At 38.3% G+C, this 27,004-nt stretch overlaps 6 protein-coding genes across 6 annotated transcripts; 2 read left to right on the top strand and 4 right to left on the bottom strand.

Annotated features, from left to right (window-relative positions):
* Nucleotides 1-310: 310 nt before the first annotated feature.
* Nucleotides 311-2,261, top strand: M430DRAFT_65042 (hypothetical protein). Its single transcript, XM_024869142.1, has 2 exons — nucleotides 311-487; nucleotides 622-2,261. The coding sequence occupies exons 1-2, from the start codon at nucleotides 373-375 to the stop codon at nucleotides 2,085-2,087; spliced, it is 1,581 nt and encodes a 526-aa protein (XP_024723468.1). The 5' UTR covers nucleotides 311-372; the 3' UTR covers nucleotides 2,088-2,261.
* A 787-nt stretch (nucleotides 2,262-3,048) lies between these two features.
* On the bottom strand, nucleotides 3,049-5,176 carry M430DRAFT_17345 (hypothetical protein; the record flags this gene model as incomplete). Its single annotated transcript, XM_024863649.1, has 4 exons — nucleotides 3,049-3,789; nucleotides 3,845-4,173; nucleotides 4,226-4,437; nucleotides 4,488-5,176. 4 exons carry the CDS (start codon nucleotides 5,174-5,176, stop codon nucleotides 3,049-3,051), a joined length of 1,971 nt encoding a protein of 656 aa, XP_024723467.1.
* Nucleotides 5,177-5,224: 48 nt separating this feature from the next.
* M430DRAFT_17344 (carbohydrate esterase family 3 protein) lies at nucleotides 5,225-8,071 on the bottom strand (the record flags this gene model as incomplete). The annotated part of the gene is made up of 7 exons (XM_024863648.1): nucleotides 5,225-5,325; nucleotides 5,377-5,565; nucleotides 5,611-5,716; nucleotides 5,771-6,064; nucleotides 6,115-6,585; nucleotides 6,637-7,446; nucleotides 7,577-8,071. The coding sequence occupies 7 exons, from the start codon at nucleotides 8,069-8,071 to the stop codon at nucleotides 5,225-5,227; spliced, it is 2,466 nt and encodes an 821-aa protein (XP_024723466.1).
* A 1,305-nt stretch (nucleotides 8,072-9,376) lies between these two features.
* On the top strand, nucleotides 9,377-10,918 carry M430DRAFT_217047 (hypothetical protein). The gene is made up of 3 exons (XM_024864554.1): nucleotides 9,377-9,677; nucleotides 9,734-10,282; nucleotides 10,336-10,918. The coding sequence occupies exons 1-3, from the start codon at nucleotides 9,628-9,630 to the stop codon at nucleotides 10,898-10,900; spliced, it is 1,164 nt and encodes a 387-aa protein (XP_024723465.1). The 5' UTR covers nucleotides 9,377-9,627; the 3' UTR covers nucleotides 10,901-10,918.
* An 18-nt stretch (nucleotides 10,919-10,936) lies between these two features.
* On the bottom strand, nucleotides 10,937-11,872 carry M430DRAFT_40598 (hypothetical protein; the record flags this gene model as incomplete). Its single annotated transcript, XM_024867409.1, has 3 exons — nucleotides 11,819-11,872; nucleotides 11,508-11,762; nucleotides 10,937-11,432 (listed from the first exon to the last, which is right to left on the bottom strand). The coding sequence occupies exons 1-3, from the start codon at nucleotides 11,842-11,844 to the stop codon at nucleotides 10,937-10,939; spliced, it is 777 nt and encodes a 258-aa protein (XP_024723464.1). The 5' UTR covers nucleotides 11,845-11,872.
* Nucleotides 11,873-25,949: 14,077 nt separating this feature from the next.
* Nucleotides 25,950-26,108, bottom strand: M430DRAFT_87122 (hypothetical protein; the record flags this gene model as incomplete). Its single annotated transcript, XM_024869640.1, has 1 exon — nucleotides 25,950-26,108. A coding segment is annotated over one exon (159 nt), but the record flags the coding sequence as incomplete, so codon positions are not given.
* Nucleotides 26,109-27,004: the final 896 nt, after the last annotated feature.

Raw genomic sequence — 27,004 nt, 5'->3', positions numbered from 1 at the left:
TTTTGGGCAGCGAAATGTAAGATTGTTAGATAATCAGCGCGCCAAACAGGCCAGAAAAGGATAGATCTGCGCCTGGAGATGAGGAAAGTAGCCGGAGCCAAGAAGAGCGCCGTGGAAAACTAAAACAAGCCTTTTAACACTAAAATAGGCCTTTCTAATACTAAAATAGCTTTTTAATGCTACCTCGGCTCGTGTTAAAAGCCCGGGTCCGGGAACTAAAACGGAAACGGCGTCACCCCGCACTCTGCTCCCCGCGTTCGGAAATACTCCGCATTCTGCACTCCAGGAATATGGTTCTGGATGTTCTGAATAGCTTCACCACTTCGACATCTTCTCCATCTCATTTCAACACCATCTCACCATCATTCCATTATGTTCTCAATTGCTCTTCTTGCGGCAGCCATTCTAGGCCTCCTCGTTATAACTCTCCTTTCCTCCTCTCGCCGCAATGGCCCTCCAGGAACCACCGCTCTGCCCGGCCCCACGGGTTTGTCATCTTTTCGTTCTCCCTTCAAACAGCAATTACTTCTTAATTTCTCAACATGAGAGAGAGTCGAGACTTCAGAACCACACAGATGTATCCAAGCGATCCAGGATCTTCATCGCTAACCTACAAACCAGGCCTCCCCCTCCTCGGTTCTCTCCTCTCCATCCCACCCCGCCACTCGTGGCTGAAATTCTACGACTGGTCGAAACACTTCGGGCCCATATACGAGCTATCCATTGCCGGGCGGCCGCAAGTCATCATCTCAAGTGAGAAAATCGCCAACGACCTGCTCCGGGAACGAGGCAACGTCTACTCTTCCCGCGAGCAGGTGCCCATGGCCGCACAGCTCCTATCAGACAGCCTCCGACCTCTCCTGCTTCCCTACAACGATCTTTGGCGTGCGGGCCGCAGGTTCATGCATAGCCTCACCATGCCCTCGGCGGCGACATCGTATCAGCCGATGCAGGAGCAAGAGAGCGTGCGCATGCTCCACGATCTGATCCGCTCGCCGGGTGAATATGAGAAATGGCTGGAACGGTATACAGCGGGGTTGATGCTGCGGCTGGGGTTTGGGAAAATGCTTATCACTGGGGAAGAGGACTACCTAAAGAGAATCATGAGCGTAGGGAAGAACCTGGAGCGCATTGCGAGCCCTGGTGTTTATCTGGTGGACACATTGCCCAGCCTGATGTATCTTCCCGACTTCCTAGCTCCCTTTAAACGGGAAGGAAAGAGGTTGCATGTCGAGGAGTTGGAGTTTTTCAGGGAGTTGCAGGACGATGTTCGGAGAGAAACGGAGAGTGAAAAACTAGGAAGTAAACATGTGGAACAGGAGAATTTCACGAGTAAATTCCTGAGCAGCCAGGAGAAATGGGGCTTATCAGACGACCAAGGCGCTTATGTCATTGGCACCTTGTTTGAAGCTGGAGCGGGCACCACTGCAGCGGCGATGATGAGCTTCCTCCTCACAATGGCATCGCATCCTCCCGAGCTCCGAAGTCTCCAGAGAGAAATTGATATAGTAGTTGGAGACAGGATGCCGAGCTTCGAGGATCTCCCCGGCCTACCGCGCGTAAGAGCCGTCGTCAAAGAAACGCTCCGCTGGAGGCCTGTGACGGCAGGCGGAGTTCCTCACCAGTTAACCAGAGACGATGTATATGAGCTTGACGGGAAAAAATACTTCCTCAAAGCAGGATCTGCCGTCCACGCAAACCAATGGGCTATCCATCGAGACGCATCTCTTTACCCCGATGCAGAATCATTCCTCCCCAACCGCTGGCTGGACCCAAAATACCCCACCTACAAGGAACCTCTCGAAGCTTATCCAAACCTGCAGAACTTCAGTGCCTTCGGATTTGGAAGACGAATATGTCCCGGGCTGAATATTGCCGAGCGCAGTTTGAATATTCTGGTGGCGCGGATTGCGTGGGCTTCTGATATAGAGGGGAAACAAGGATGGGACTATGAAGCGTATGAGTACACCACCGGTTTCAACGTGCAGCCTAAAACATTCCCATTCTCACTGACGGCCCGGAAGGGGCGAGCCAAGATTGTGGAAACGGAATATCAGCGTTTATGGTCGCATATTATAGGGGAGTGAACTAGCAAATCCTAGTTGGTAAGGGCAGATCCAGCCTCAGAGATGTTCAGAAATCACACCGAGGCTGGCCACCTCGACCGGGTTACTCTGTATAATTAATTATTAGTTTATTACCTTACAGAGCCATCTAGAGATAAGAACAAACCAGGTGTGCATAAAATCCCGTTATCGTAGTACATAGCAGGAGTCAGAAGAATAGTTCTCCTTTGAAGATAGAGGGCCTAAGAACTTGACGGCTATCTATTTTCCCCTTCTATAACTGTATTAAGATTCTGTAGTAGGGAATTTTTGTAGTAGACAAGAAGCAAGTGAAAAGAAGTAAGAATTTATAAGCTACGATAAGTTCATAACTCGATACATCATACATTGATCTTTGTAGCTGCTGTTTTGAGTTGCGGTTATTAGTGTTAGTATTTATTATCTATCTCCTCCCTTTATCTATTCTTCTTGCTTCTTTTCTTCCTTTCTGTCGCATATAGAACGGGCTTAATAGCGACCTATATTTTTTGAGCAATTGTCACCCGGTAATAGGGTCCTATTACCGAAGATCCGTCGTAGCGATTTGCCATCTCTTTATGTAAGGTATATATAGAGCCTCTAGACGGCTACCTTCACTCTTCATCGAGTCCGTTTCTCCCGTTTGACACTTTCTTTCTTCCTTTCAAAAGAAACAACAATGACACACAAAATGATGACTCTAGTAAACGAGTGTTCTTGCTTCGTTACTCTAAACTCTGCTAGAATAGAAGCTCTAGCTTCTATATCACATCTAGGCTATAGATTCTCAAAGTGAATTACCTATCTCCGCTTCAAGGAATTATCGTTATGATTCTAGCAGTCGTCGTTGTCAATGAAATCAGACTGTTGTCATTCTTCCAATTCTATTATCAAGATTCAATGTGCCTGAGATGTATTGGATAGCTTAATCAACACATTATCAAACCCTCCACTACCTTACCCACTACAGCTGCCCGACCCCCTCGATCACCCCAAGGAGCGCATCCCTGTATGCCACCATCCCCGGACTCCTGGGATGGAACGTCTTTATTTGCCGAGTCGGCAAATAGCCCGCAATGTCCTGACTGTTATAATCCCCACTCGCGATGGCCGCCTGCGCAGCCTGGTATCGCATTGCCTCTGGCCCAGCTGGGTCCTCAGAGATCGAGATAGACACCTGACACATGGCGTAGGCGTATGGGTCCGGATCCGTGCCCAATGCCGCATAGCAAGATCCGGCATCCGGCAAGGAGATGTTGCCAGACGAGATGAGCGTGGCAACTTCGGCTGCCTCGACGGCATCGGTGACATCGGCGGCAGATTCGATGCTGGTATCCTTCCAGGCACTGAGAAACAGCCAAGTATCAGCGCGTGAGACATCTGGCTCGTGGAACTCCCCGTTGGGATTCTCACACCAACGGTGCCCGGCAGCAAAGGCGGGCGCGAGGTCAACGAAGTGCACTTGTGAGGAGCCGCCGTACTCGTTATTGGCGTCGACAATGGCGCCGGCAATGACAGTATTAAGCTGGGTAACGAGCGTATTGAGCTCACTTCGCAGGTCGGTGGAGAGGTAGACAATACGGTTCATGGGCCAGTCAGAGGAGGGCTTGTAACCCGCCCACCAGTAGTGGAAGGTAGTGTCTGCACAGTCGCTTGTAGCAGCATTAAAGAAGTTGACGTAGCTAGTAATGTAGAGGTGGAAGTACTGTTGTACTTGTTAGTTGTTACGGGCTTGTGTAATGAAGGGATGGGCTTCTTACGTCGTGGCCGGATTTGCGCAGGATGCTGAGGTAGGCCTCTTTAAGCTTGTAACGCAGGCCTGTTGTTCCAGGATCCAACATGTAGTCTGTCGCCTTCTTTTCAGACGCCACGCAATTTGCACGATTTGCGGATCCTGAAGGCCCAGTATTAGGCGTGATAACACAGTACCGAAGCAGGGAACTAAAGCCGACATCGTTACCGCCAATTGACAGTGTGGCGATAGATGCACGCTCTGGGTTACTCCAGCTGTTGATCTGCCCCGTCAGACCAGTAAGAGTGTCGCCAGAGCAGACCTTCTCGACGTACTCGATATTAGCATCATTCACGGCTACCAGTGGTCCGCTTAGTAGCAGAAACTGGGAGTGGAATAGGTGCATTACACTTTCCAGAATACCAGACCCCAGCAGCCACGAAGGCGTATGTGTCTGCATTCTTTACTGACATACTCGCCATACAATTGCCCTCGTTGCCCGAAAGGTCAGGACACATGACCTTAGGCCTGCCTTTCATCTGGCTTGTCATACAACTCCTGTCAAACTCGCCTTCAGCAAGTAGTGAACAAAAGGTATACCCATAGGCGTAATCGCGCGTCCTTCCTCTTGTTAGTATTCATCCGGCGTAAGCCTCTAGCAGAGAACTTACTTTTCTCCGAAGGACATGGCAAATGAAGTATGCGTCATCTCGTGTAACAAAATGGCAGAGCGCGTTCTCTGAACAACTCTCAAGTCTGGGACTGTGGTTTTACACGTACTTAGTATACTGTCCGTAGAGACGATCTCTGAGTCAGTCCAGAATTTCTCGCAAAAATTGACCCTGCCAACCTTGCCTTTCGCATTGTCATTCATATGGGCGTACCACCCGATCTTTGTACAGTACTTCGTTGAACTATCACAAGTGGCTGTAACTCTGTACGCGGGACCGCCTTGGAGCATAGTTGCAACATTTCCGTACACTCTAGCGGTGTTGGCTGCGAAATCTTCGTTCTGACGGGACCCCTCGTCAAAGAACTTGGTAAAGTATACCCCTCTTTGCAAATTAGCTTCCGTGTCCACAGCCATTTCTAAGGTACTCTGCAGTTCTAATATAATGGCAGCTTGCCTCTCTGTAGTACAGCTAGTGTCCGGGAACGAAATGGCTGCCAGTGGACAGACCTCAAAGCCGCAGCCTGTCGTGATAGGGGTATAGGCTGGGAGTTCTGGATCGCCCATGTTTGCATCGTCTCCACCAGAGCCAGAGGGACATTTGTTGTAGGATATGTACGCGAGGTTGGTCCGGGGGATTACCTGAATGATGTCCGCACGGTGTTGGCCACCCAGAGCACCGAAGTTCATGTTTGACCCACGGTCCCAGCCTTTGTAAAGAGCTCCCTGGTTGTTCCATTAAAAGTGGCTTCCGGAGGTAGGAATTTCTCCACCGTTATACCAGACTGTTGTGTCTCCTGTGTACTTGCTAATCCAGAGAAGGTCTGCTTTTCCATCACCTAGTGTGCCCTATCAGAATCAAGCTCTATGCCAACACAGGATATGCTTACCATTGACGTCGTTAAATCGAATATTCTGACGGTCATAGTTCGTTGCAAGTTTGATCTGACCTACGTCCTCGAAAGTGATTATCCCAGAAGAAGACATTCCCCGATTGAGATAACCCGTGACGCGCCCGTTGTTCTCGATACAAAGGTAGTCGGCTCTGCCATCGCCCGTAAGATCAGCAAAGCGGACCCCTAGATCATTTTCAATTACACCATATCCTTAGGTACAACCAGTACTGCCAGATACAATGCCATAATCGACAAAATTCCAGGTCTTGGTTACGCTATTAAAGTTGTTGAGCCACATGCGTACCGCGCCCGATGCTTTGTCAACAGACAAGAACTATTCGGGATAAGCAAAGATTCGATAACTGTCAAAGCAGATTGGAGAGCTTACATCACACTTGCCATCACCATCGAGATCAGCGATGTGGATGGTCTTCCTCGTTACACCCAATGTGACAACACCTAAGTGGTTATCCCACAAAGGATGATTATCTACGTTAAGGTAGATATCGACCTCGCCGTTCGGTCCAACCCAGATATAATCATCTTTCCCGTCACCATCCATGTCGCAGTAATAAGAGCCGTCTCCCTTTAGATACGTCCCACCTGCGCCGATGTTCTTCCAGATACGTAAAACAATACGGTCAGCAGTAATACTAGAAGGAACTGTCTGGAGCCAGATATACTATAGTCTACTATTAGCATCTAATCTAATTCAATGGCTCTGATACTCACGTCTCGCCTTCCAGTCCCGTACATACGACCGAACTTCACAACGCCGTTCGCATCCGTGACACCTAACGATGCCAGCCCGCCGTGTGTTACATTTGCATATTGCCAGTCAGGTATCATACCATTTCCAGTACCGCGATTATTGACAAAGGTGTCAACTTTGCCCGTTGTGTCCATGAAAAGCCAATCCGATTTGAAATCTCCGTTGATATCAACTAGGTTGACTCCTGCTGCGTTGCCTCTGTGCTGGCTTGGGAAGACAGTCGTCCACGCTCCCCCGGCAGTGTCAAAAGCCTGCCAGAAGCCTCCATAAGCGGCAACAGGTGCAGCTCCTTGCCCGCCATTTCTCTGGCAGGCAATGTCACCAGTTTTCAAGAGAATACACCAATCGGCGCGTCCATCACCGTCAATGTCAGCCATGTGGACTAGATCAACGGTGTAGCCATCAGCCCAGAAGCTCGGCGCATTTCCGATCTAGAGACCCATCAGCAGCGGAGGGGAAGGTTTGGGAGTCTGAATTCATACAATACCAATAGGCTTGAACACAGGAGGATTGCCTCCTGTATTGAGAGATGCCAAGAGGTTGCCTGATGTGTCAATACACAGATAGTCGTCTAAACCGTTGCTGTTAAGATCAGCAAACCGCGATGCCTCCGGAGTGCAGTTATAACCTGGGTCGAAAGCAGCCATATCCCCAAAATTGTTGTTGTTATTATTGATGAAAAAATACCACGCCCATTCTCCACCCGTGAAATGGGCCCAGATAATCTCATCGACCTCACCTCCTCTATTTGGGTTGCCGCCAGCATTGACAAGCTGTGCAAAGAAGAAACTCTTGCCAAAGTCTGTTTCTGCCTGGCTAACGCCGAAGGGAGAAGACCAGACGTTGCCTTGGTCCTCGGACGCATGAACATAATTGCCGTCATCCGTGCCGCTTCCTCTTTGGATCTGATAGTTCCCATCACCGTCACCGTAGACTTTGGGACACGTATACTCACTTGACGTCGTTGAATTGTCGGCGATGCCCACATTTGGAGGAGCGGTCAACCAGCCGTTGAGCTCGACTGTTTGGAAGGCTGCCCACCACACAGAAGCCATCTTTTTGTAGCCGAAGTCATTAGGATGCGTGTCGTCATTCATGTCTGCTAGAGTGATGAAACCGTCGTTCATATCGGCTAAGACGATTTTCTTGCTAGAATAATGGCTCATCACTGTTGTTCGGATCGCGTCGTTGATTATATTGGCTCTCGCATTCGTGTCGGCATTCTTGTTGACAAGTAAGGTGGATAGAATAACGGTGGCATCAGGTATTCCGAGCCAGAGTTTATCTAGGAGCTATAATATACGTAGGTCAGAATTATGCTTGAAGTTGGTCTCGTTACACCTCCTTGTAAATCAACCAACATGGTCTGGTAGTACTAGACTGGCTACAACTGAACCAGCGTCTCTCAAAGGAGAAACATACCTGTATATACTCGTCGGCTATGGTTGAGATACCAACGTTCTGGGCAGCATTGTTCGTGCCAACATTGATAAGAACAAGATTTGGCTGGTCTGGCACAATATTTGGCAGGGCTGCATCGGTCACTTGACTAATAACCCAGCCTAGATGACCCTCATTGTTATTGTCGTTCATAGTGCCCGTATTGATACTTCCAACCATATTCACCGGCCATCCATCAAGTCGAAGCTCATCTCTGAGATGTTTGCGGTACCCATTGCCGTCCGTCGATAGGTAACCATTAGTGATCGACGCCCCAAGAGGTGCAATTCGGAGATAAAAAGGCTTGTCCGCTCGTGACTGCAGCTCTCTCATAGCAGAACGCGGAGGCATTGAGCCAAAGTCAAGCAAAGAATCATTCCCATTGGCAAAGATAGAAGGACGAGAAGATGAGGCGGCTGACAAAGGAACCACGCATGCAATTGCAGCCAAGCAGACGTGCAGCAGAGTGCGGTCCATGGTAAGACTGATAAACGCCTTTTGAATAACGTTTTGATTCCATATTTGGGCGCCATCATGAGCTTCTTATAAGGAGAAAAAGACTTCAACCTCCCTCAATCCTTGAGGGAGATGCGGCTGGCCAGGGTCTCCACAGATTGGGATGTTGGAAAGAATTGATTAGTGCCATCGTTGACCCGTCTCATGAGGCCAGGCGTTCAAGAATAGATATATTACTCTTGGCGATTGAGCTCAAATAGTAGAGAACCCCGAAATGTGGATGTATATAGCAGCACTGATGTTCCGTCATATACGAAAGTACTTGGCAGTTGGAGTGCCCTCGCTTAATCAAGTCTTGCCGTTAAACTAAGGTACCTTATGCTCTGTGACAACCATTATAATATGGCGAATATGAAATAGTTATAAAATCAAAAACTAGGAGGAGAGGGGATTTTAAGTTAAGCGTTTAACTTAGACACTTTATTTTATTTTCTGTAGTTATGCTATTAACGGGACTCATTACCACATTGACAGTATTAACTGTAATATTGGATTGATATCCTGCTCCGATAGTAGAAGGTTGACATTAAGTTATTCAGTTTCATTCTTAATATATAAGTCATTTAACCTTAGGTCACAAAAGGAAGTTTAAGAAGAGCATGCATTGGACAATCCATATCTCACTCTTGGCGCTTAAGCTCGGATAGTAAAGTCTCCCGGAATGATAATTGCCAACTGCGCCTCAAGCTTTTCCTATCGCCTACCGCGCTGCGCAATGTTGGTTTGTCTTGGACTCTTGGTGTAACATTCGATCCCATAATTGCAAGGCCATGCCCTGATACAGTACTAGTTAACTGATATTAACCTGTTAACCCAGAACACCAAATCCAGCATTTCACGCACCTTGTGACTCCCCTCATAACTCTGTAACCATTGCTCTAATCGACTTGCTAATTGCAGATGTTGAATCCTCTCCAGTTGGTGGCTTGCAAAGGAAAAACTGTTTCCCAATAGTGGAGCGGCGCTACTCTTACATTCGTCCCGTGTCATGCTGCCAAGCAGCCAAGGAGTGCCTTCGGCCGAACAACCTCAACACATCAATCAAAATATGCAACGCTAGATAACCATTCGGAGGCTAACTTGTATATGGTCTTTTTGATGTTCTGAAGAAGGTGGCCAAATGCTTCCAGACTTCCAGTGTCATCCCATGAAGCGGCGGCGCACGCACTTTTAGCGCTGTTTGAGCCTTGGCTATGAAAGTCACCTTCTGCAAAGCAATACCACTTGGTCGCAAAATAAGAAAATGAAATGTTTTTACAGACAAATCTAGAATCTCGAAGCCCACCTACTCTGATATCAAGTTGAAAATGACTTTTGTAGTAAGCTGCTTTGGATGCAACCCGCTTATCTTTTTGGCGCTAAAACGCGTTGCTGCCGCCGCTCTATGGGGTTATTAGACACCCCGTCGTTGTGTTCTTAAGCCTCAAGCATCACCTTTCCTCCGTATCCTCCGTAACCTTCACATTCTTCGTGCTGATTCTCAACGATCTCATAACAACCTCTATAATTAAATAGGCATGGACCAAGAACTCGCACCCTTCATTCTATTTACAGAACACCACGTGCGGTAAGTGGCTACCGACGAAGAAGGAAGATGAATCGCTAAACTTACCTTCTGATGAGACCCGAAACTCCCCATCTGAAGCTCGAGCTGGCACTCGGCAGTAAGCTAACAGAAGACTCTGGCTGCCATGTGCTGGCGACAATCCACCGTGCTGGCGACTCGCACGAAGAGCCGTGCATTTTCAGATGGGGCCGACACGACGCCACCGCGGCCTTCCTGCTCTTCCACCACACGCCAGATGGCTTGCGCAAGATCGAGATAGCCAGCGAACCCCCTTCAGCGGCCGTGCAGGCGCCTCTTGTGGTGGATGGGTGGGGTATATCGGTGCGGGAACTGGCGCCGGGAGGGAGGGTCCGTTCCATGATAACGCTGCCGAAAAGATATCGGACAGAGTTGGTGAGTGGTGAGAAGTACGAGTTGGTGTGGCCCGGTGGTGAGATTGCCATCTGGGACTGGGGCACCGAGAAGCAACACGCAGGCCGGGAGCTAGGTGTGAAGTCGCCAAAGATATGCCTCCCAGCTGCGCGAGCCACTCTTGAATTTAACAAGTTCGGCCAGGCAACGGAGGGGCGAGGCAGTCCTCCCCCGATCTCAGCATCAGAGAGAATGCAAGTATTACTTTCCATTGAGTGATGGAAAAGATCAGCTGACTCCACCACAGCCCAGGGGCGCCAATAATGAGCGTCATGCTCGAATGCAACAAGAACGTTCCTCAAGCTGGCGTAGCAGATGTGAAAATCAGCGTGGTATATGAAGCTCCAGCTGGGAGCCCGGCTATAACTTTTCATAGCTTGCCTTTCCAGTCATGGTACGGTCCTCGCGAGGGTTACAGGCTATACCGTCGCCGCGCAAACGCATGGGAGTCCATCGAGGACGATACCACCGGCTTTATGATCGTCGACGATCCTGATGTTAGTATTCATGTGAGCCAGCATGAGGATTTTGCAAGCCTTCAGCCTGGACAGACGTGGACTTCATCGGATCGGCTGCAAGGCCAGGGATTAGGAGCCCTGCCTGATGATATGAACGTTGGCGATGTATTCCGCTACGTATTCAAGGGCGTCGAATTGGACTGGTGGGACTGGGGAGACAGCTCAGATCATGCAGAGACCATCGTCAAGCTTCCCTGTTTCATTAAAGGACGAGTAGTCGACCCTAAGGATAATGGTGGAAGGCCAAAGCTCAAAGTACCAGCTTCAAATTCTATCGAATTTACAATAGTATAAGAAATGCAATTGTCCAAATGAAACTTGCTATTCTATTCAGTGGCCCAAGAGAGGTTCCTCCTCACCTCGTATTCCACTCTGATGCTGCCTGGCCAGATAAAACAACACGGCCTGCACAAGTGCAAAAACCCCGTTGTCAACCGCCGCCCACCCTACCAGATAATACCAAGTCTTGAACGGAAAGCTTCCTGCGCCTGGCTCCATCTCTACAAATCGAACCCTTGCGGTCCACGACAGCGCCACAGCAGCAAAGACCACTGCCTGCGCAGCTAGACCAGCTGAGCTCAATGCCGCGGCTTTCTGCCACTGGAAATACAACGCCGCGATACCCCCGAGAGTGACGGGCCAATTCACAAACATCGAATGCACGCCGAAGAAGATGGCGCTAAACCATCTCTCATCCTCGTCTTCTCCGAAGTTCACGGCGTCGGTGAACAACGGCACCACGGATATGAGCAGGAATGCCACATACATCGCTACCACGCGCGCTTTTGGGGCGCTGCTAGGAGCGTAGAATAGGCATGCTGCAAACCTGTGGGTGTGTTAGAGCCAACATAGGTACATACCAAGGAAGGTGTATATAGATGGATAGGTAGGTAGATCTTACAGTACGAGAGACATTAACCACACCACCGCGAGCTGGGCTAGGTTGAGCCAGTCGCCTAGGTTGCGTGGGTCGCTGACGAAGAAGTCGCTGTCATGATTGTGACTGGCGATATAGTAGAATCCCAGGGTGAATTGCTCGGTGGTGGATATTGTGTTAAGGAGGATATAGGTGAGGGAGATATCGACGCTGGATTTCTTGCTCACGATGCGGGAGATCTGGGGAAGGAAGGAAATGAGGGAGAGGACGGTAAGGACGCTGGCTGAGTTTAGAGGGAGGGGCAACAGCAGCTATGTAAAGAAGGGGAAGCTTACATTCTGAACCAGTTGTGTATAGGCATGTCGGCGGTGTATGGTGTTGAAGGACGATGAGCGGATGGTCGGTAGAATAAGTAGAAGCAGATAGCTGAATATAAGGAGATGTGGAATTTGATGAGGGGCTCAAATGTACCTTAGAAATAAACGATTAAGAGCCTTGGCCCGTCACCACACGGCAGACATGCGCGGCATTTCGATCCTTAAACCATTCTTACGTAAAGCGGCGATGTACTGATGAGGGGGGTAGGAGTTCGTTATTAGTAGGTTAAATTCTCTAGATCTAACTAAGCTACCGTAGGTAGGAAATAGCTAGCTACGCGAACCCTTATTATATAAGCTACGTTAGGTAACTATTTTCTATCCCTATAATATACCCCTAAACTTATAGTAAGTACCTACGATCAATAAAGAAGAGTAACTAGTGTAGTAACATATATACTATATATAATAGTAAAACTATAGCTTATTCCTTTATTATAACCTGTTACTTAGCTACTATTATAGTCGCTATTCTAGTATTAGAAGTAGTATAGATTAGTAAGGTCTAAATATTAGGGTCCTAGACGACTAGCAAACTTTATTATATTTAGTTCTATATTTAGTAAAGCTATCTAAACGTTATATATCTAGACTATATTAACTAGAAATCTAGTTAAATCTACTTAATTAGTTCTTAGTATATAAACCTTTAGGTTATTAAAGTAGTATTTTTTAACTTGTCTATCCTTATATATGTTAGTAACTTTAATAAATACGTCTAATACTATTCTAGTTAGTAGATGTTGTAAGAAACTACTGGCCTATTACGTAAGGTTATTAATCACGGGACTAGGACTCTAGTCTAACCTAATCAGGGTTAGTAACCCGCTAAAATTCCTAGTTGTTTACTATAGCTATAAAGGCACTTTATATGTTTACTTAACACTAGTTAATTTAATTTATTAGTTCTGTAACTCTTTAATAGATCAAATATTACGCGTAATATAGTAGTAATACTATTTGATCTCCTTTACTAAACTTAAATTAATCTATTATAAGATTTGTTATAGTAAAGCCTGTTTTTAATTATAGTATGTCTATTAATTAAATAGAGCTCTAGACAGGATTATAGAGCCTAAGGGATAACAACTATATTATAGAACCCTAGACTAATCTATAATGTCTAACTTAACTGTACTTATAAGTAGTAAGAGGCTATAAGGTAAGAGTAACTTCTGTACTTAAAAGACAGATATATATAATATACTTAAAGCTAATAGGCTTAACAGGTTTATATCTAAGAAGTATCTTATCCCTAAGTCTTATAAGTATAGTAATACTACTATAACAAAAGAAGAGCTAGATTAGTATAACAAATAAAGAGCTAGTAACGCTATAACACGTTAGGTTATTAAAGAGAACATATCGTTAGTTCTAGTACTTAATCTTATAGCTAAAGTAGACTTAGTAGAGGTTATATAGACTAAGCTAGCTAATTACTATAAGGGCAAAGGGTTTACTTAGTAGTGTTAAGCGGTAGATAAGTTCTAGCTACTTAGATATAAGGATTATAACGATATAAAGAAGTTTATTAACGCCTTTATAACTTAACTTAAATAAGCTATATAACTAGATATAGCGCCTAAGAGCGACTACTTGTACGCTATTATCTTTATTAATTAACTTACAAAAGCCTTTCCTTAATAGGCTAAAAGACACTAATCTCTTTAAAACTTATAGAAGAGTAGTAAGAAAAGTACCTTATTACTTAATACATTAGTTATAAAGATTAGAGACAAAGTCTAGGTAAAGGATAGCGGATTAGTACCTTTATTAGTATTACTATATAGTAGTAAGCTAGATAATAAGGATAAGGAGAAGAGTAAGGGTAAGAATAAAGATAAGAAGAAGCTTAAGAGAAAGTAGTACTACTACTATAGTAAGCTCTACGTTATAAAGGATAAAGACAATTACTAGACTACGTTCTTAGAAAGGCGTCTTAAGAAGGACTAAAAAGAGTCTTTAAAGAGCGTTATATTACTTTATATAGTAGGTAATTAGTAGCCTTAGATTAATAGTACGCTAGGCCTTAGGGCTTTAAAGGTAGTACTTAGATTAGCTACTTAAGAAAAGTTCTAAAAGGAGAACTAGTACCTAGATATAAGGGTAACTTATTATATATATAACGATAAGTCGATCTTTTATAGCTTTAAGGTAACTAAGTAGTTATAACCTATTCTAACAGACGCTAGATTAATCTAACTAGAGGGCTATAGTAATATTGTCCTAAAGGCTAAGGTAGAGAGTAATGTTAGGTACACTAATACATAAGACTATAATAGCTTAGAAATTAAGTATAAGATAACTACGTACTATAACTAAAGTAATAGTAGGCATTAAGAAGTATAAGAATAAAAGGTAAAGAGAAAAAAGAAAGAAAGTTTAGAGATTAGTCTATAGTTAAAGTAGTAATATACCTTTAAATATACTATAACTATCTATTAACTCTTACCTCTTTTACTTTATAAAAATACGCCTAATATTCTAATCTCTTTCTTTTACTAAAAGGTTATAGACTATTAGAGTAGGAAATAATAATATAGATATAATAAATAAACCTTAACAAGATGTAAGCCTCTTCTTAAGTAACTCTTTAGAATACCTCTTTATAAGTAGATAGTAGTAAACCTAGTATAACGCCCTAAATGTTAACTAAAATCCTTTTCTTAAGTAAGACTAAGTTAAATAAGAAGATTACTTAAGTAAAGGTAGAGTAGTACCTTAAGTAAAAGTAAGACTACCTTATAGTACTTAAGAGAAAAGAGGCTTTCTTAATAAACCTATATAAATTTAATAACTTTTTTAAAGTAGAACAGCCTTTTTAGTAAACTTATGTTAAAGAAATAAGAAAGAGCTATTATAATACTTCTTTTATTCTACTAAAGAACAAGATATATACTAGTATTATAACCTTTTTATTTAACTAGAAAACAGAGTTTAATACTTATCTAAAGAGTTATCTAATAAATACTAAACGTATTAGCGCTATAGTAGTAGTACTAAAGGATTATATTAAAGAGTACTAGAAATCTTTTATTTTCTTAGAAAAAAGTAGATTAGTTCTTAATATAACTTAGAGAGAAATAAAGGTATAGCTCTTTTATAATATTATAAATAAGAGTACTTACTTTCTTAAAGTAGTATTAAAACTCTAAATATTAACTTAAAACTAAAATAAGACCTTTAAGAATTTTCTTTAATAGTATAACTCTTTAGTCGTTAAACTTAGCTATACTCTTTTAGAGATGTTTTATATCTGTCTTTTTATTAATTATTTAAAGCCTAAGTTAAGGGCACTATCTTCTTATAGTTCTTCTTATAGTTTCTTCTTACTTAAAGATTCTAGGTTAACTATAATTAGTTATACTATTACTATAATTATAAATTAAGCTTCTTTTATTACCTTCTTAATTTCTTTCTTTATTATATATAGCTAGACTATTAAAGATAACGTAAGGTATATAAACGTCTAGGTCTTTTATAAAATAATTAAGTCTATAGCCTCTAGCTATAGAAATCTAAGTATAATATCTAAGTCTCTAATATAAGTAATAATAAATCTACCTTAATATTACTTTACTATTAAGTAGTTATCTTAGGCCTTAATAAATAGATTATATAACTTAAAGCTTGTTATTATTTTCTAAAATAGTAAAGATACTATAATATAATTATTAAGTTACTATAGTACCTCTTGTTCTAATAGTTATAAGTAGATAAGGTTAACTTTTACTCTTAAGTCTAGTAAGGCTAGTATAGCTACTTAGCTACTCTTAATATATATCTTTACCTAAATACTTATTAAAGGTTACCTTTCTTCTTATTATTTAAGCGTAATATAGTAAGCTACTAGTATAGTATTAGCGTCTAAAGTACTAGCCTTATTAGAGTACTAAGCGTAAGTATACTTAGATTAACTATATATAAAGTATTTATATAGTAAGTACAAATTTACTTAATAACTAGGCTACTAGTATTAGTAGTAGTTACTTTATACCTTACTTACTAAAAGGGTTTTTATAACACTAAGAGAGTCTTTTTATATATTTAAAGTTTAGTTACTAGATACTTCTTACGTATTTACTAGTATAGATAAGGTCTTTAGATTATAAGAAGAGCCTTTACTAGTATAGTATAGTATTAAAAAGGCTTTATAAGAGCCTTTTTATTACCTTATCTAAATAAGAGTTTCTCTTCTTAACACTACTACCTTAACTACCTTAAAGGTATCTAGAACCTTACTACTTACTATATAAAAGGCTATAGTAACCTTACTTAGTAAGTACTAATAATTTATAGATGTCTTTTCTAAAGAAGAGGCTAGATTACTACTTATAATTAATAGCCTTACTTATATAATAGACCTTAAAGAAGACGTAGTACTACTATATAGCTAAATCTACTTACTTATAGAAGTTAAGCTAAGTATCTTATATAAATATTTAGATAACGCCTTAGTAAAAGAATAGATCTATCTAAGTAAGAGCCTTACTAGTACTTTAATACTATTTGTTTTAAAGAAAAGAAAAAAGCTATAACTTTATATTAACTACTATACGTTAAATAGTATAACTAGAAAAAACTAAGCTCTTATTCTATTAATTAGAGAGATCCTTAATTAGTTATTATAAGCCTATATCTATACTAAGCTTAACTTACGTAAAGCGTACTATTAAGTTTGTATTAAGGCTAGTAATAAGTAGAAAACAGCTTTCTAGTACTAATATAGCTACTTTAAATACTATGTTATACTCTTTAGGCTAGTAAACGTACTAGCGACGTTCTAGTCCTTTATTAACAAAGTACTAAGGAATCTTATTAACTATATTTATATTGTATATCTTAATAATATCTTTATCTACTTTATAAATAAAAAAAAGTATATATAGTATGTTTATTACGTTCTTAAACGTCTCTAATAATATAACCTTTATACTAACCTCTTAAAGTATAAGTTTAATATAAAGTAAGTAAGGTTCTTAAGATACGTTATTAACTTATAAAGAGTTTATATTAAACCTAAGTATATCTTAGCTATCTAAGAATAGCTTATTTTTATAACTATAAAAGACATTTATGTCTTTTTAAGGTTTACTAGGTTTTATAAGTACTTTATTAAGAATTATTTAAAGATTACTATACTACTAACAAATCTCTTTTAAAGTAATACTACTAGTACTATTATACTAAGTTCTAAAGCTTTAGAGGCCTTTTATAAGCTATAACTAGTTTTTATAAAGGCTTTTTTTTTACGTTACTATAACTCTAAACTACTTATATATATAAAAATAAATATATCTACTTATACTATTAGTACTATTCTCTTATAGCTATAAGAAAGCCGCTAGTACCTTATTACGTTTATTTCTAAAAAGCTAAAAGGGCTAGAGCTACGTTATAATATCCTTAATACTAAGTTAATAGCTATTATTAAGGCTTTTAGGTTATAAAGGCTATACTTAGTATATATATAAAGTTTAGTATTAGTTTTAATAGATTACCTAAACTACTATTACTTCTTTATAAAGCTAAAGTTATTATAATAGTAAGCTAGATAGTTAAAAGAACTTTCTGTCTTTAACTTTAAGATTAAATATAAAGAGAGTAGCTAAAACCTTACTAATAGATTATTATAGTAGCCTGACTTATAAGATCCTAATAAGTAATTAAAGGTATAATAAGCTCTTTTAGTAACTTTCCTTAATAAATTCTAAGTAAATATAGTTACTTTAAAAGCTATTAGTCTTACTATAAGGCTTATTTAAAACAAAGCTTTTATTCTTTTTATTCTTTTAATTTCTTTTATTTCTTTAATTCTTTTTATTCTTTTTAAAGGTCTAGTAACCTCTTTAATATATACTATCTTAGTAGAATCACTTTAGCGTAAGAGGCTAGACTTATACTAGCTAGTAGACTAAGGCGATTATAAGTCTTAAAGACCTTACGCTTTTATTACTAAAGTATTAAGTCGTAAATTAAACACTCTTATACTAGTAGAGAACTCTACTTAGAGTTAGGCTAGTAAGAGTAATAACTAGGTAATAGTAACGTTAACGTTACTACTATTACTATTAGAAGCCTTTTATAATATATAGTAAAAGGACGCCTTTATTACTAATAAAGAGTAAAAGAAGTAGTAAGGTAGCTAAGGTACTACTAGGTCCTTATAGACGTTTAAGGATAATATACTACTATAGTATTATAAACGTATATATATACTTAATAATCTAGGCTTATATAAAGAGTTACTAAAGCTTTTTTATAACATACTTACTATAAGGTACTAGAGAGTTAGTAAAATAAAAAAAAGGCTTTCTTAATCCTTCTTTTAGCTAAGTCTTAATAAAGACGTCTACTATTATGTTTTTACTTATACTATTTATTAAAGAATAAAGGTAAGAACTTATTTATTATATAGTAAGTTAGCCTTACTCTTTATTTCTTCTAAACTTTAGTAAGAGATCTTACTTAATTTTATTATATAGCTACCTTACTCTTATAATATAGTAAGTAAACTATATAATTTAATACTTATTATTATAGACTAATTTATAAAATTTTCCTTATATATTCTAATAACTAACTATCTTACTAGTAATAGACTAGTGTCTCTCTTAATATACTACGTTATATAATAATTTAGAATTCTAGATAGTATTATCTTAGACTAAGGCTTTCTTTTTATAAGTAAATTCTAGAGTAGTTTTTACTAGTACTTAGTAATATTATAGTAACTTAGTACTACTTATTACTTATAAATAGACAGGCAGATAGAATAGTAGAACTAAGCTATTAAGTATTACCTTTAAACTTACTATAGCTTTATATAAGACAACTAGATAACTAAGCTAGATCTTACTAAATTTATATATAATACCTTATAGTACTTTATAATAAATATAATACTATTGTATATACTATATAAGTACTAGCTATAAGGTCTTAAGGATATACCTCTTGTTAGGTGTATTTTTATAAAGTAGAAGAGGCAAGAGTTAATAAATAGTCGTAGTATATTTAAAAGTATATTACTACTTTAACTATAGACTAATCTCTAAACCTCTCTTCTTTTCTCTTCTTACCTTTTATTCTTATACTCTTTAATACTTACTATTACCTTAGTTATAGTACGTAGTTACTCTATACTTAATTTCTAAGCTATTATAATTTTACGTATTAGTATACCTAATATAGTATCTTTTCTTTTTAGCTTTTATCCTTAGAAGCTTATAAGTAGCCGTTAGATTATAGAGAGGCTAAGGCAGGCTAATACCTCTTTAAGAACAGAAATAAATATATAAGAATAAATTAGTAAGTAAATATATAACTATATAACTATATAACTAGTAGTATTAAGAAAAGAAGAATAGTAGCGACTTTATAGTATAGTAGAGACGTATAGCTAAACTACGAGATTTCTATTATATATTATACTTTTAGATCTTTACTTAACGTACTTCTTATATTTACTTTTAGTAAAGACATATTATAGTAAAGTACTAGTAAGTTACTAGATAGTCGTAAGACTCTTAATACGTAATATAAACTATATTACTTAGGTATACTAGTATTCCTTACTCTTTTACTACTTTTAGAAATCTTTTATTACCTTTTACTAAAAGGTTAATAATATACTAATAGTAAGTAGCCGTAAGGATTAAACTATATTACTTATAATTATATTTTTTAAGTAAATATAAAAAAACACTTCTTTTATTCTTCTTTACTTAGTCTGTCCTTTATAATACTAAAGAGTATATAAAGACTTGTTTTTACTAGTTTATTACCTTCTTTTCTTCTTTTTACCTTATATAAATATAATATTATTATTATTGTTCTTACTACTTATGCTTACTGTATACAGAACCCTTATACTACATAAATCACGTAGTAAAACCGTACTAAAGCCGGGTAAAAACCTATGTACTACTACTTGCGTTTATACTATTATAGCGCTACTAGAGCGCTAGGACCTTATTACTACCTTACTAGAACTTAACCTTCTAGCCTAGTAATACTAAACATACTAATAAGACGCTAGCGTAACGCTAGAGAGACGCCAGCCGTTAACTAGGATTACTCTCTTTCTTTCTTTACTAGGTAGCGCTTAGCTAGCCTAAACTATAAGAACTGGCTAGTAGACAGTAGCTAGTAGATTAGTATACGCGCGCTCTTTTCTTTCTTTATTACTACTATAAAGTCGTAGAACGTCTATAGCGCCCTTAGGTAGAGTACTTACTATAAGGCCTGTTACTATTAGTTAAGCTACTAGTAGTTAAGGACTAGGTAAGCTACTGTCTCTAGGGCCTTACTATAAGGGTACTAAGAGGTCGCTACCTCTAGTACTTTACGTTTAAAAAGAAAGGCCTAAAGCCTAACCTTACTAGTATAGATCTGTATTAAAAGTAAGCTCTTATACTTATAAAAGAGTAAGTACTTCTTAAGGGCATCTACTAAAAGGACAGGTAGTACGGCTAGGGTAGTACCTTAGTAGTGTACTAGTAAACTATTATATTAGGTCTATTATGTCCTCTAGTTCTCTTATAAGGTCTTTTCTAATAAGGAGTCCTTATACTATTCTTTTACTTATATAGCTTAGCCTACCTTATACTTAAGTAACGTATAGGGTAGCGCTATAATAGCGTTATAGTAGTGTCTCTAGCGTTATTAAAAGCAGGTCGCTACCTTATTATAGATAGACTATATAAGTTCGCCCTTACTTATACGTTTAAGACGTTATTTAAAGTCTACTACTTACTTGTTAAGGTAGAGGTTAAGTAGAGGTATAGCTATTTTAGACTTAAGAAACTAAATAAGAGTCGTCTAGTACGCCCTTACGACAACGTAGAGGTACTATAACTACTTTATAGTAAGGTCCTTTATAATCTCCTTAGCTCGTTACTTAAAGAGGTAGTACTAGACCTCTATACTATATGTTATAGTACTCTAGATTACCTTTATATAGATCTCTCTCGCGCGTAGTAGGCTATATCCTTACGTAGATATAGTAAGCCTTATAAGCGTAAACTACTAGGTAGTAAACTTACGTTTAATAGCGTTAAGGTAGCCCTTTTACCTAAGCTTCTAATCTATCTAAACTCCTAGAAAGTAGGCCTCTTAGACTAAGGGTATAACCTAGCTATTAAGGTAGATAAGTATTGTTAGTATAGTGTAAGTATAAGTAAGGTAAAAGAGCTTGCTCTTTTTAAGAGTAAACTTTATTTCCTTTATTTGTACTTACTAGCTATAGGTTTGTTACGCCTTTTTAAAGTACTAGTATATCTTTGTCGTATCTTTACTAAATACTAAAAGGTTAAGGTTATTAGTAAACCCTACTATAATAAGGCTTATGTATCTTTATAGTAGCGTGTACAAGCTAGTAGTATAAAGAAGAAAGAAGATAAAAGAGAAGAGCGAGCCTTATAGTACCTTTATAGTAACCTCTTAGGGCGGCGCTATCTCTTTATTAAAAAAGAGGCTAGCTATCTAATTAGTAAGAAAGCTATATACTTACTATATAGCCTATATAAGGAACCTTAGGTATTAAAGAGTATAGAAGAGGCGTATATAGTTTACTATATTAAAAGCGCCTTTAATGTCTAGTTAAAGAAAGGACGCTATAGCCTTATAGCTCTATACTATATATATAGCGTTAACTACTATTTTAACTATAAGGTCTGTTAAGCGTTATAGCTAGTTTCTTATCTACGTTTTTAGAAAGAGCCCTTATAACTTTACGGCGTTAGTAAAGCGCTAGCTAATAACTAACTTAATTACTTTACTTATTACGCTTAAGAGTAATATCGGCCTATAGGCCTTAGTAGTTTGTTACTGTTTAAGGGTCTTTCTAGGCTTACGTAGTACTACTACCTTTACTACTTTAAACTACGCTAGGACGTGCCTTAGCTAAAGGCTTATAGTTACTACTACTATAAGGAGCTTAGCTAAGGGGCGCCTATATACCTTAAGGAAGCTAGTAAGTAGTAGGTCAGGTCTTAGCGCCTTTTAGGTACTTGTCTTTTAGAGAACGTTAGTAATATCTGCCTTTATTATAGTGTTGTTAATAGTAAACTACTAGTACTACTTATTCTAGAGGTCTAGAACGACGTTACTAAGATTAGCTACTAATTCTAGAAAGAACCGCTAGCCTAACACTATTACTTTATTATAGTAGCTTATAGCCGGTACCTTCTTGTTAGCGCCTTAAAGAGAAGAGAGTAAGGCCGGTTCTAAGGGTATATAGCTATAAAGCCTAGCCTACCTTTTAAGACTCTAGAGTTTTTGTTAGTCTTTTAAGGTAGTAGTAAGGGTACTACGCTAGCTCTTAGTCTTTGTATCTTAGATCGTCCGGAGTTAGTAGGTACTAGCCTACTAGAGGTCGTACTAGTAAAGTTTAGTTAGGGTAGTAGTATATTAATAGTATACTACCCGCGTTTTCTAGACGGCCTTAAGGACCTTACTACTCTACTAGGGTTTAGTACGTCCTTAGCTAACCTTCTTTCTTAGAGTAGATAAGTCTATAATACATATAAGCTAAGAGGTAAGTAAGTTAACTACCTTATTAACCTTATAAGGTATGTCTAGCGGCTTAGAAGAGAGGTAGAGCCTCTTAGCCTTAATTACTACTAGCTCTTAGTCTATTAGGGTCTAGCTTTACCTTAGTACCTTTACGGCTCTCTTATAGTAATCTCTTACTTAGGTAATAACCTTAATTAGCTAGGCGTAGTAGTTAGATCCCTTATACCCTAGGTTACCTTAGTAGGTATACTAGAGCGTTACTATAGCTTACACGTAATTAATCGTTAAGTCCTGTTTACTATATCTCTTTTAGGTTAGCTCTTTCTAAGGTGTGTGTAACAAGAGCTACTACTTATAAGCTAGACAAAAGAAGGTCTCTAATTTAAGGGTAGTCTTACTAGCTCTGTCCTAGAGTAGGTAGTAAAGGTTTATGTTACTTATAACGATCTATAGCTTCTTTAGGTCTTCTTTAGTAAGCTACTAGAGAGGGCTAGTCTAGCCTAGAGAGTTAGGAATTAGTAAGTATATTAACTAGATAGTAATACCTTATAAAGTAACGTAACACTAGTCGACACTAGTCTTTACTACTTAGGTAAGAGGTAGGTACTACTTATAAATGTAGATAACTATACGGCCCTTACCCTTATAGACCTACTAGTACTTTGCCTACGTTAGGTAGTAGACTGTCTTTGTCTGTTTGTTATACTATAGCTTCTAGATTACTATAACGTTAGCTTTACGGCTATTATAAAGCGCTATTAAGGTAAGGCCGTTCCTTTTTATAGTATTCTAGAATACTATTATTAATTTTATTACTAAGAGTCTAGGATCTATAAGTCTTGTGTTATAAAGGGGTCGCTAGACTCCTAGTTAGTTCCTTAGCTTAATATCTTTATAATGTCGTAGCTCTTAACTGTTACTATATCTAGCGCCTTAATAAAGGGGCGCTTATACCTTACTAGAGTCCTTACTATAGGCTTCTTATTATTGCCTGTCTGTAGTCTCTTAAGTGTTACGACCTAGTAGCTATCGTTACTGTTTTATAAGGACGCTAGCGTAACGCTAGGTACTTAGCTAGTAAAGCTACTCTTTAACACTTTAAACTGTCTAGGTCTTTGCTAATATACAGTATATACCTACTCCTTTACCTTAAGGGCCTTAAGATACTAACAGTCTTATACCGCGTATAGTCCGCTATAGTTAACGTATCTCTTTTTACTATTAAGTTAAGGGTACTCCTCTTTACCTTAAGGGTATGCCACTCTTATATAATAGTTATACCGGGCCTAGTTCTTATAGAACTACCTAATATAGCTAAACTAGTAGTATTAGAAGTATCTTTAGATTTGTAGGTCGGCTAAATATAGCTTATAGTTAAAGATCTAGGCTTACTAGATTAGCTCTTGTTTATATAGGCGCGTCGCTACGTTAGTACTCTAAAGGTATAGTACTATTGTTATAAACTTTACTATAAAGGCTTTAACAGGCTCGACTTTAACCTTTGTAATATATAGTGTATAGGCTTAGATCTCTACTAGTAACGTTCCTAATTCTACTTGTATAACCTAGTCTGCCGGCAGGCCTTTTATAATTACTATAAACTTACTCTTATAGAGCTAGGCCGTAGGCCTAAACGCCTTCTATACTTGTTAGAGATTGGTATTACAGGTAATATAGTAGAGAATTATAGTTAAGTAGCTAGTAAGTCGTAGTATGCTTTAATTTAAATCTAAACTAATTCTTACTTTTCTTCTTTACTCTCTACTCCCTAAGATATATGTATACTACCTAAGAACCCTAAGTAGCCCTAGCGTACTTATAGGTACGTAGGGCCTACGTATTCCTAATCTTACCCCTTTAAGTCCCTAACATTACCTTTTCTTCTTACGGCTTTGTCTTAGAGTCGTATAAGCTATACTAGATATAGCGCCTCCCTAGAGTTATATAGAACTTATACTAGATGTAGCTAAGCTCTCTCTTTATAGCGCGTGCTTAAGATAAGTAAGGGCCGTACTAGGTAAGCCCTATACTTCTTCTTATAGCTCTTACCTTATATATAGACTATTCTTACTCTAAAACCTTAAAATAATATAGTATAAATATAAGAAAGAAAGAATATCTCTTTCTTTTGTCTACCTTTTGTCTTTATCTATACTAGTAGTAGTGCGCTTATCGCGCTAGATTTACGCTAGTACGTTCTTAACAAGCTATATAATAAAGGCTCTAGCCGCTCCTTACCTATAGTACCTTGTCTACGTAAGAATTTGTTTAACGTAAAGAATTGTTTATAAAGCCTTACTAAATGTTTGTATCGTGTTATTAGTAAGTATCTTGTAATACACTACTAAGAAAGAGTATATAAAGAGGTAAACTTTTCCCTTCTTACCTTCTTTTTTCTCTCTTTCTAAATTAAGCCGCCTTACCTCTTATACCTTCTTAGCGCTACTCTTTCCTTAAGCCTTTTCTTTAAAGCTATTACCTTACGCCTTACGTCTCTCCTTATTCTTTCTTTAACCCCTTCCTTACCTTATACGATACTACCTTACTATAGCTAACCCTGTCTGCCTTTACGCTTATAGGGTACGCCTTTACGCCTCTCTTACACGTACTATATCTACTACGTAAAAACATAAGCGGCTAAGCCTAAGCTTACTTATATTACTTAAGCAGGTTAGACTAAGTATAACTAATATACTACTAAGTGTAAAGCTTATTATAAGATCTTATAAGAGTTTATAGCTAAGCTTAATAAGTTACTTCTCTTGTCTAATCGCGCTAAAGCCGCTATTATAGCTAATCCTGTCTTTACTTACTCTACGACCCTTAAGGCAAAGCTAGGGCCTTGCTAGTACTCTTTTACCTAGCGAATTAAGAGCTATTTTCACTAAGCCCGCCTCTAAGGCCTCTTATAGCCTTTACGTACTACTACTAAAGTCGTCCTAATTACGGTTAACGTACTATAAGGTCTTTACTACTTAATTAATGTTATTATAGACACTTATTAACATAACGTAAGTGTCCCTTTTACTTTACTAGTACTTACTAACCTTAGTTAGTCTAACCTCTTACCTGTTGTTAAGACAGATCCTTATAATAGTAACAATAACAATAACGACAATAATAATGTAAAGGATAACAAGAATAACAATAGTAATAATAAGTAGTAGTCTAGTCTAGTAGTCTTAGGCTATATAGTCGTAGGGCTTAGGTTACGCGTATATGTTACTAGCGTATAACTAGGACTTGTTTTTACCTTTCTTTTTTTTTCTTTTTCTAAATTAATAACTATTCTTAACCTAACTACTTACTATAACTCGTGCCTTCTCTAGTGTTTCTCTTTTACGATACTACCCTAGTCCTTAATTAGTACTACCTTCTTATATTCCTAGACTGTATCTATAGTGTTTCTAAGGTTTCTTACTAGCTCTTACGTGTCGTCTATAAGAGTATACCTCTTTTATCTTACTAAGTATTACTTTCTTATAGCTTATTCTTTATGTACTAAGATTAATTCTACCTTAAACTCTTTTTACCCTTTTATAACGTCTAGGCCAGGTAGCTCTAGTGTCGCGCCGGCTCTATAGTAGTATAGCTCTAGTAAAGACATATAGAATATAGAGTAGATTTTAAATACTAAGGGTAACTTAAGCTTATAGGCTAACCTGTTTAACGTAACATAAGTAACTTTAAAAGGGCTAAGGTAGTAATCTAATAGCTTCTTGTTAGGCCTAGTAACTTAGAGGTGTTTAGTTAAGAGTATTACCTTATTACTTACTTAAAAGGACATAGGTTTACGTTTCTTATTATAAAACCTCTTTTACGCTTTAATAGCGTTACGCTAGTATTTATCTAGCACTATCCTTTTTTCCTTAATCTATTTTGTCTTCTTATATACTACTACTACCTTTTTCTCTATAATGTTGTTCTTAATATTAACCTAGATCTTTAGTAAAAACTTATATAGTACGTAGAATAAGGTTACCTTTATTAAGGAGTATACGCTATTATTATATATAAATTTAGCTAGGGCGAGTTTTAATACTTAGTTATCTTACTTATATGTCGTATAGACCTAGAGGTAGTGTTTAATTGTCTAGTTCTATACTTTAGTCTAACCGTTACTCTATAAGTAGAAGGTAGTACTAAGCCGGTACCTTACCTTTAAGTAAAAACATAAGGAGGCCTAAAACTTACTTATAAACTAAGGGCCCTTATCTAATACGATCTCTTCTAAAGTCCTAAAATCCTTAACTATATAGTATATAAAGAGTTTTACTAGCTATAAGGCCGTAATTGTCTTATAGTATAAGATGTAGTACGCTACTTTTATATACCTGTTAATAACTATAAGACATAAGTTAAATACCTTTCTATTAAACTTACTTAAAGGTAGGCCTATAATAAAATCTATTAAAATCTATGCCTAAGGCCTTATTAGCTATTCTAGCGGTACTAACCTACTATATAGCTAGTGCCTCTTAGGTTTAGTCTTCTAGTAGACTACATAAGTCTTAACCTATTCCTTAATATTATAGTATATACCTTACTAGAAGTATTTACGCTAGAGAAGCTCTAGCGTCTTAGTAGTACTAAAGTACCTTACTATTAGGTCGTTATAGTTAATTA

Source organism: Amorphotheca resinae, assembly GCF_003019875.1.
Source record: "Amorphotheca resinae ATCC 22711 unplaced genomic scaffold M430scaffold_3, whole genome shotgun sequence".
NCBI lineage: Eukaryota > Fungi > Ascomycota > Leotiomycetes > Helotiales > Amorphothecaceae > Amorphotheca > Amorphotheca resinae.
Note: the sequence above shows the minus strand (reverse complement) of the source record. Positions and strands in the feature narration are given on the sequence as shown.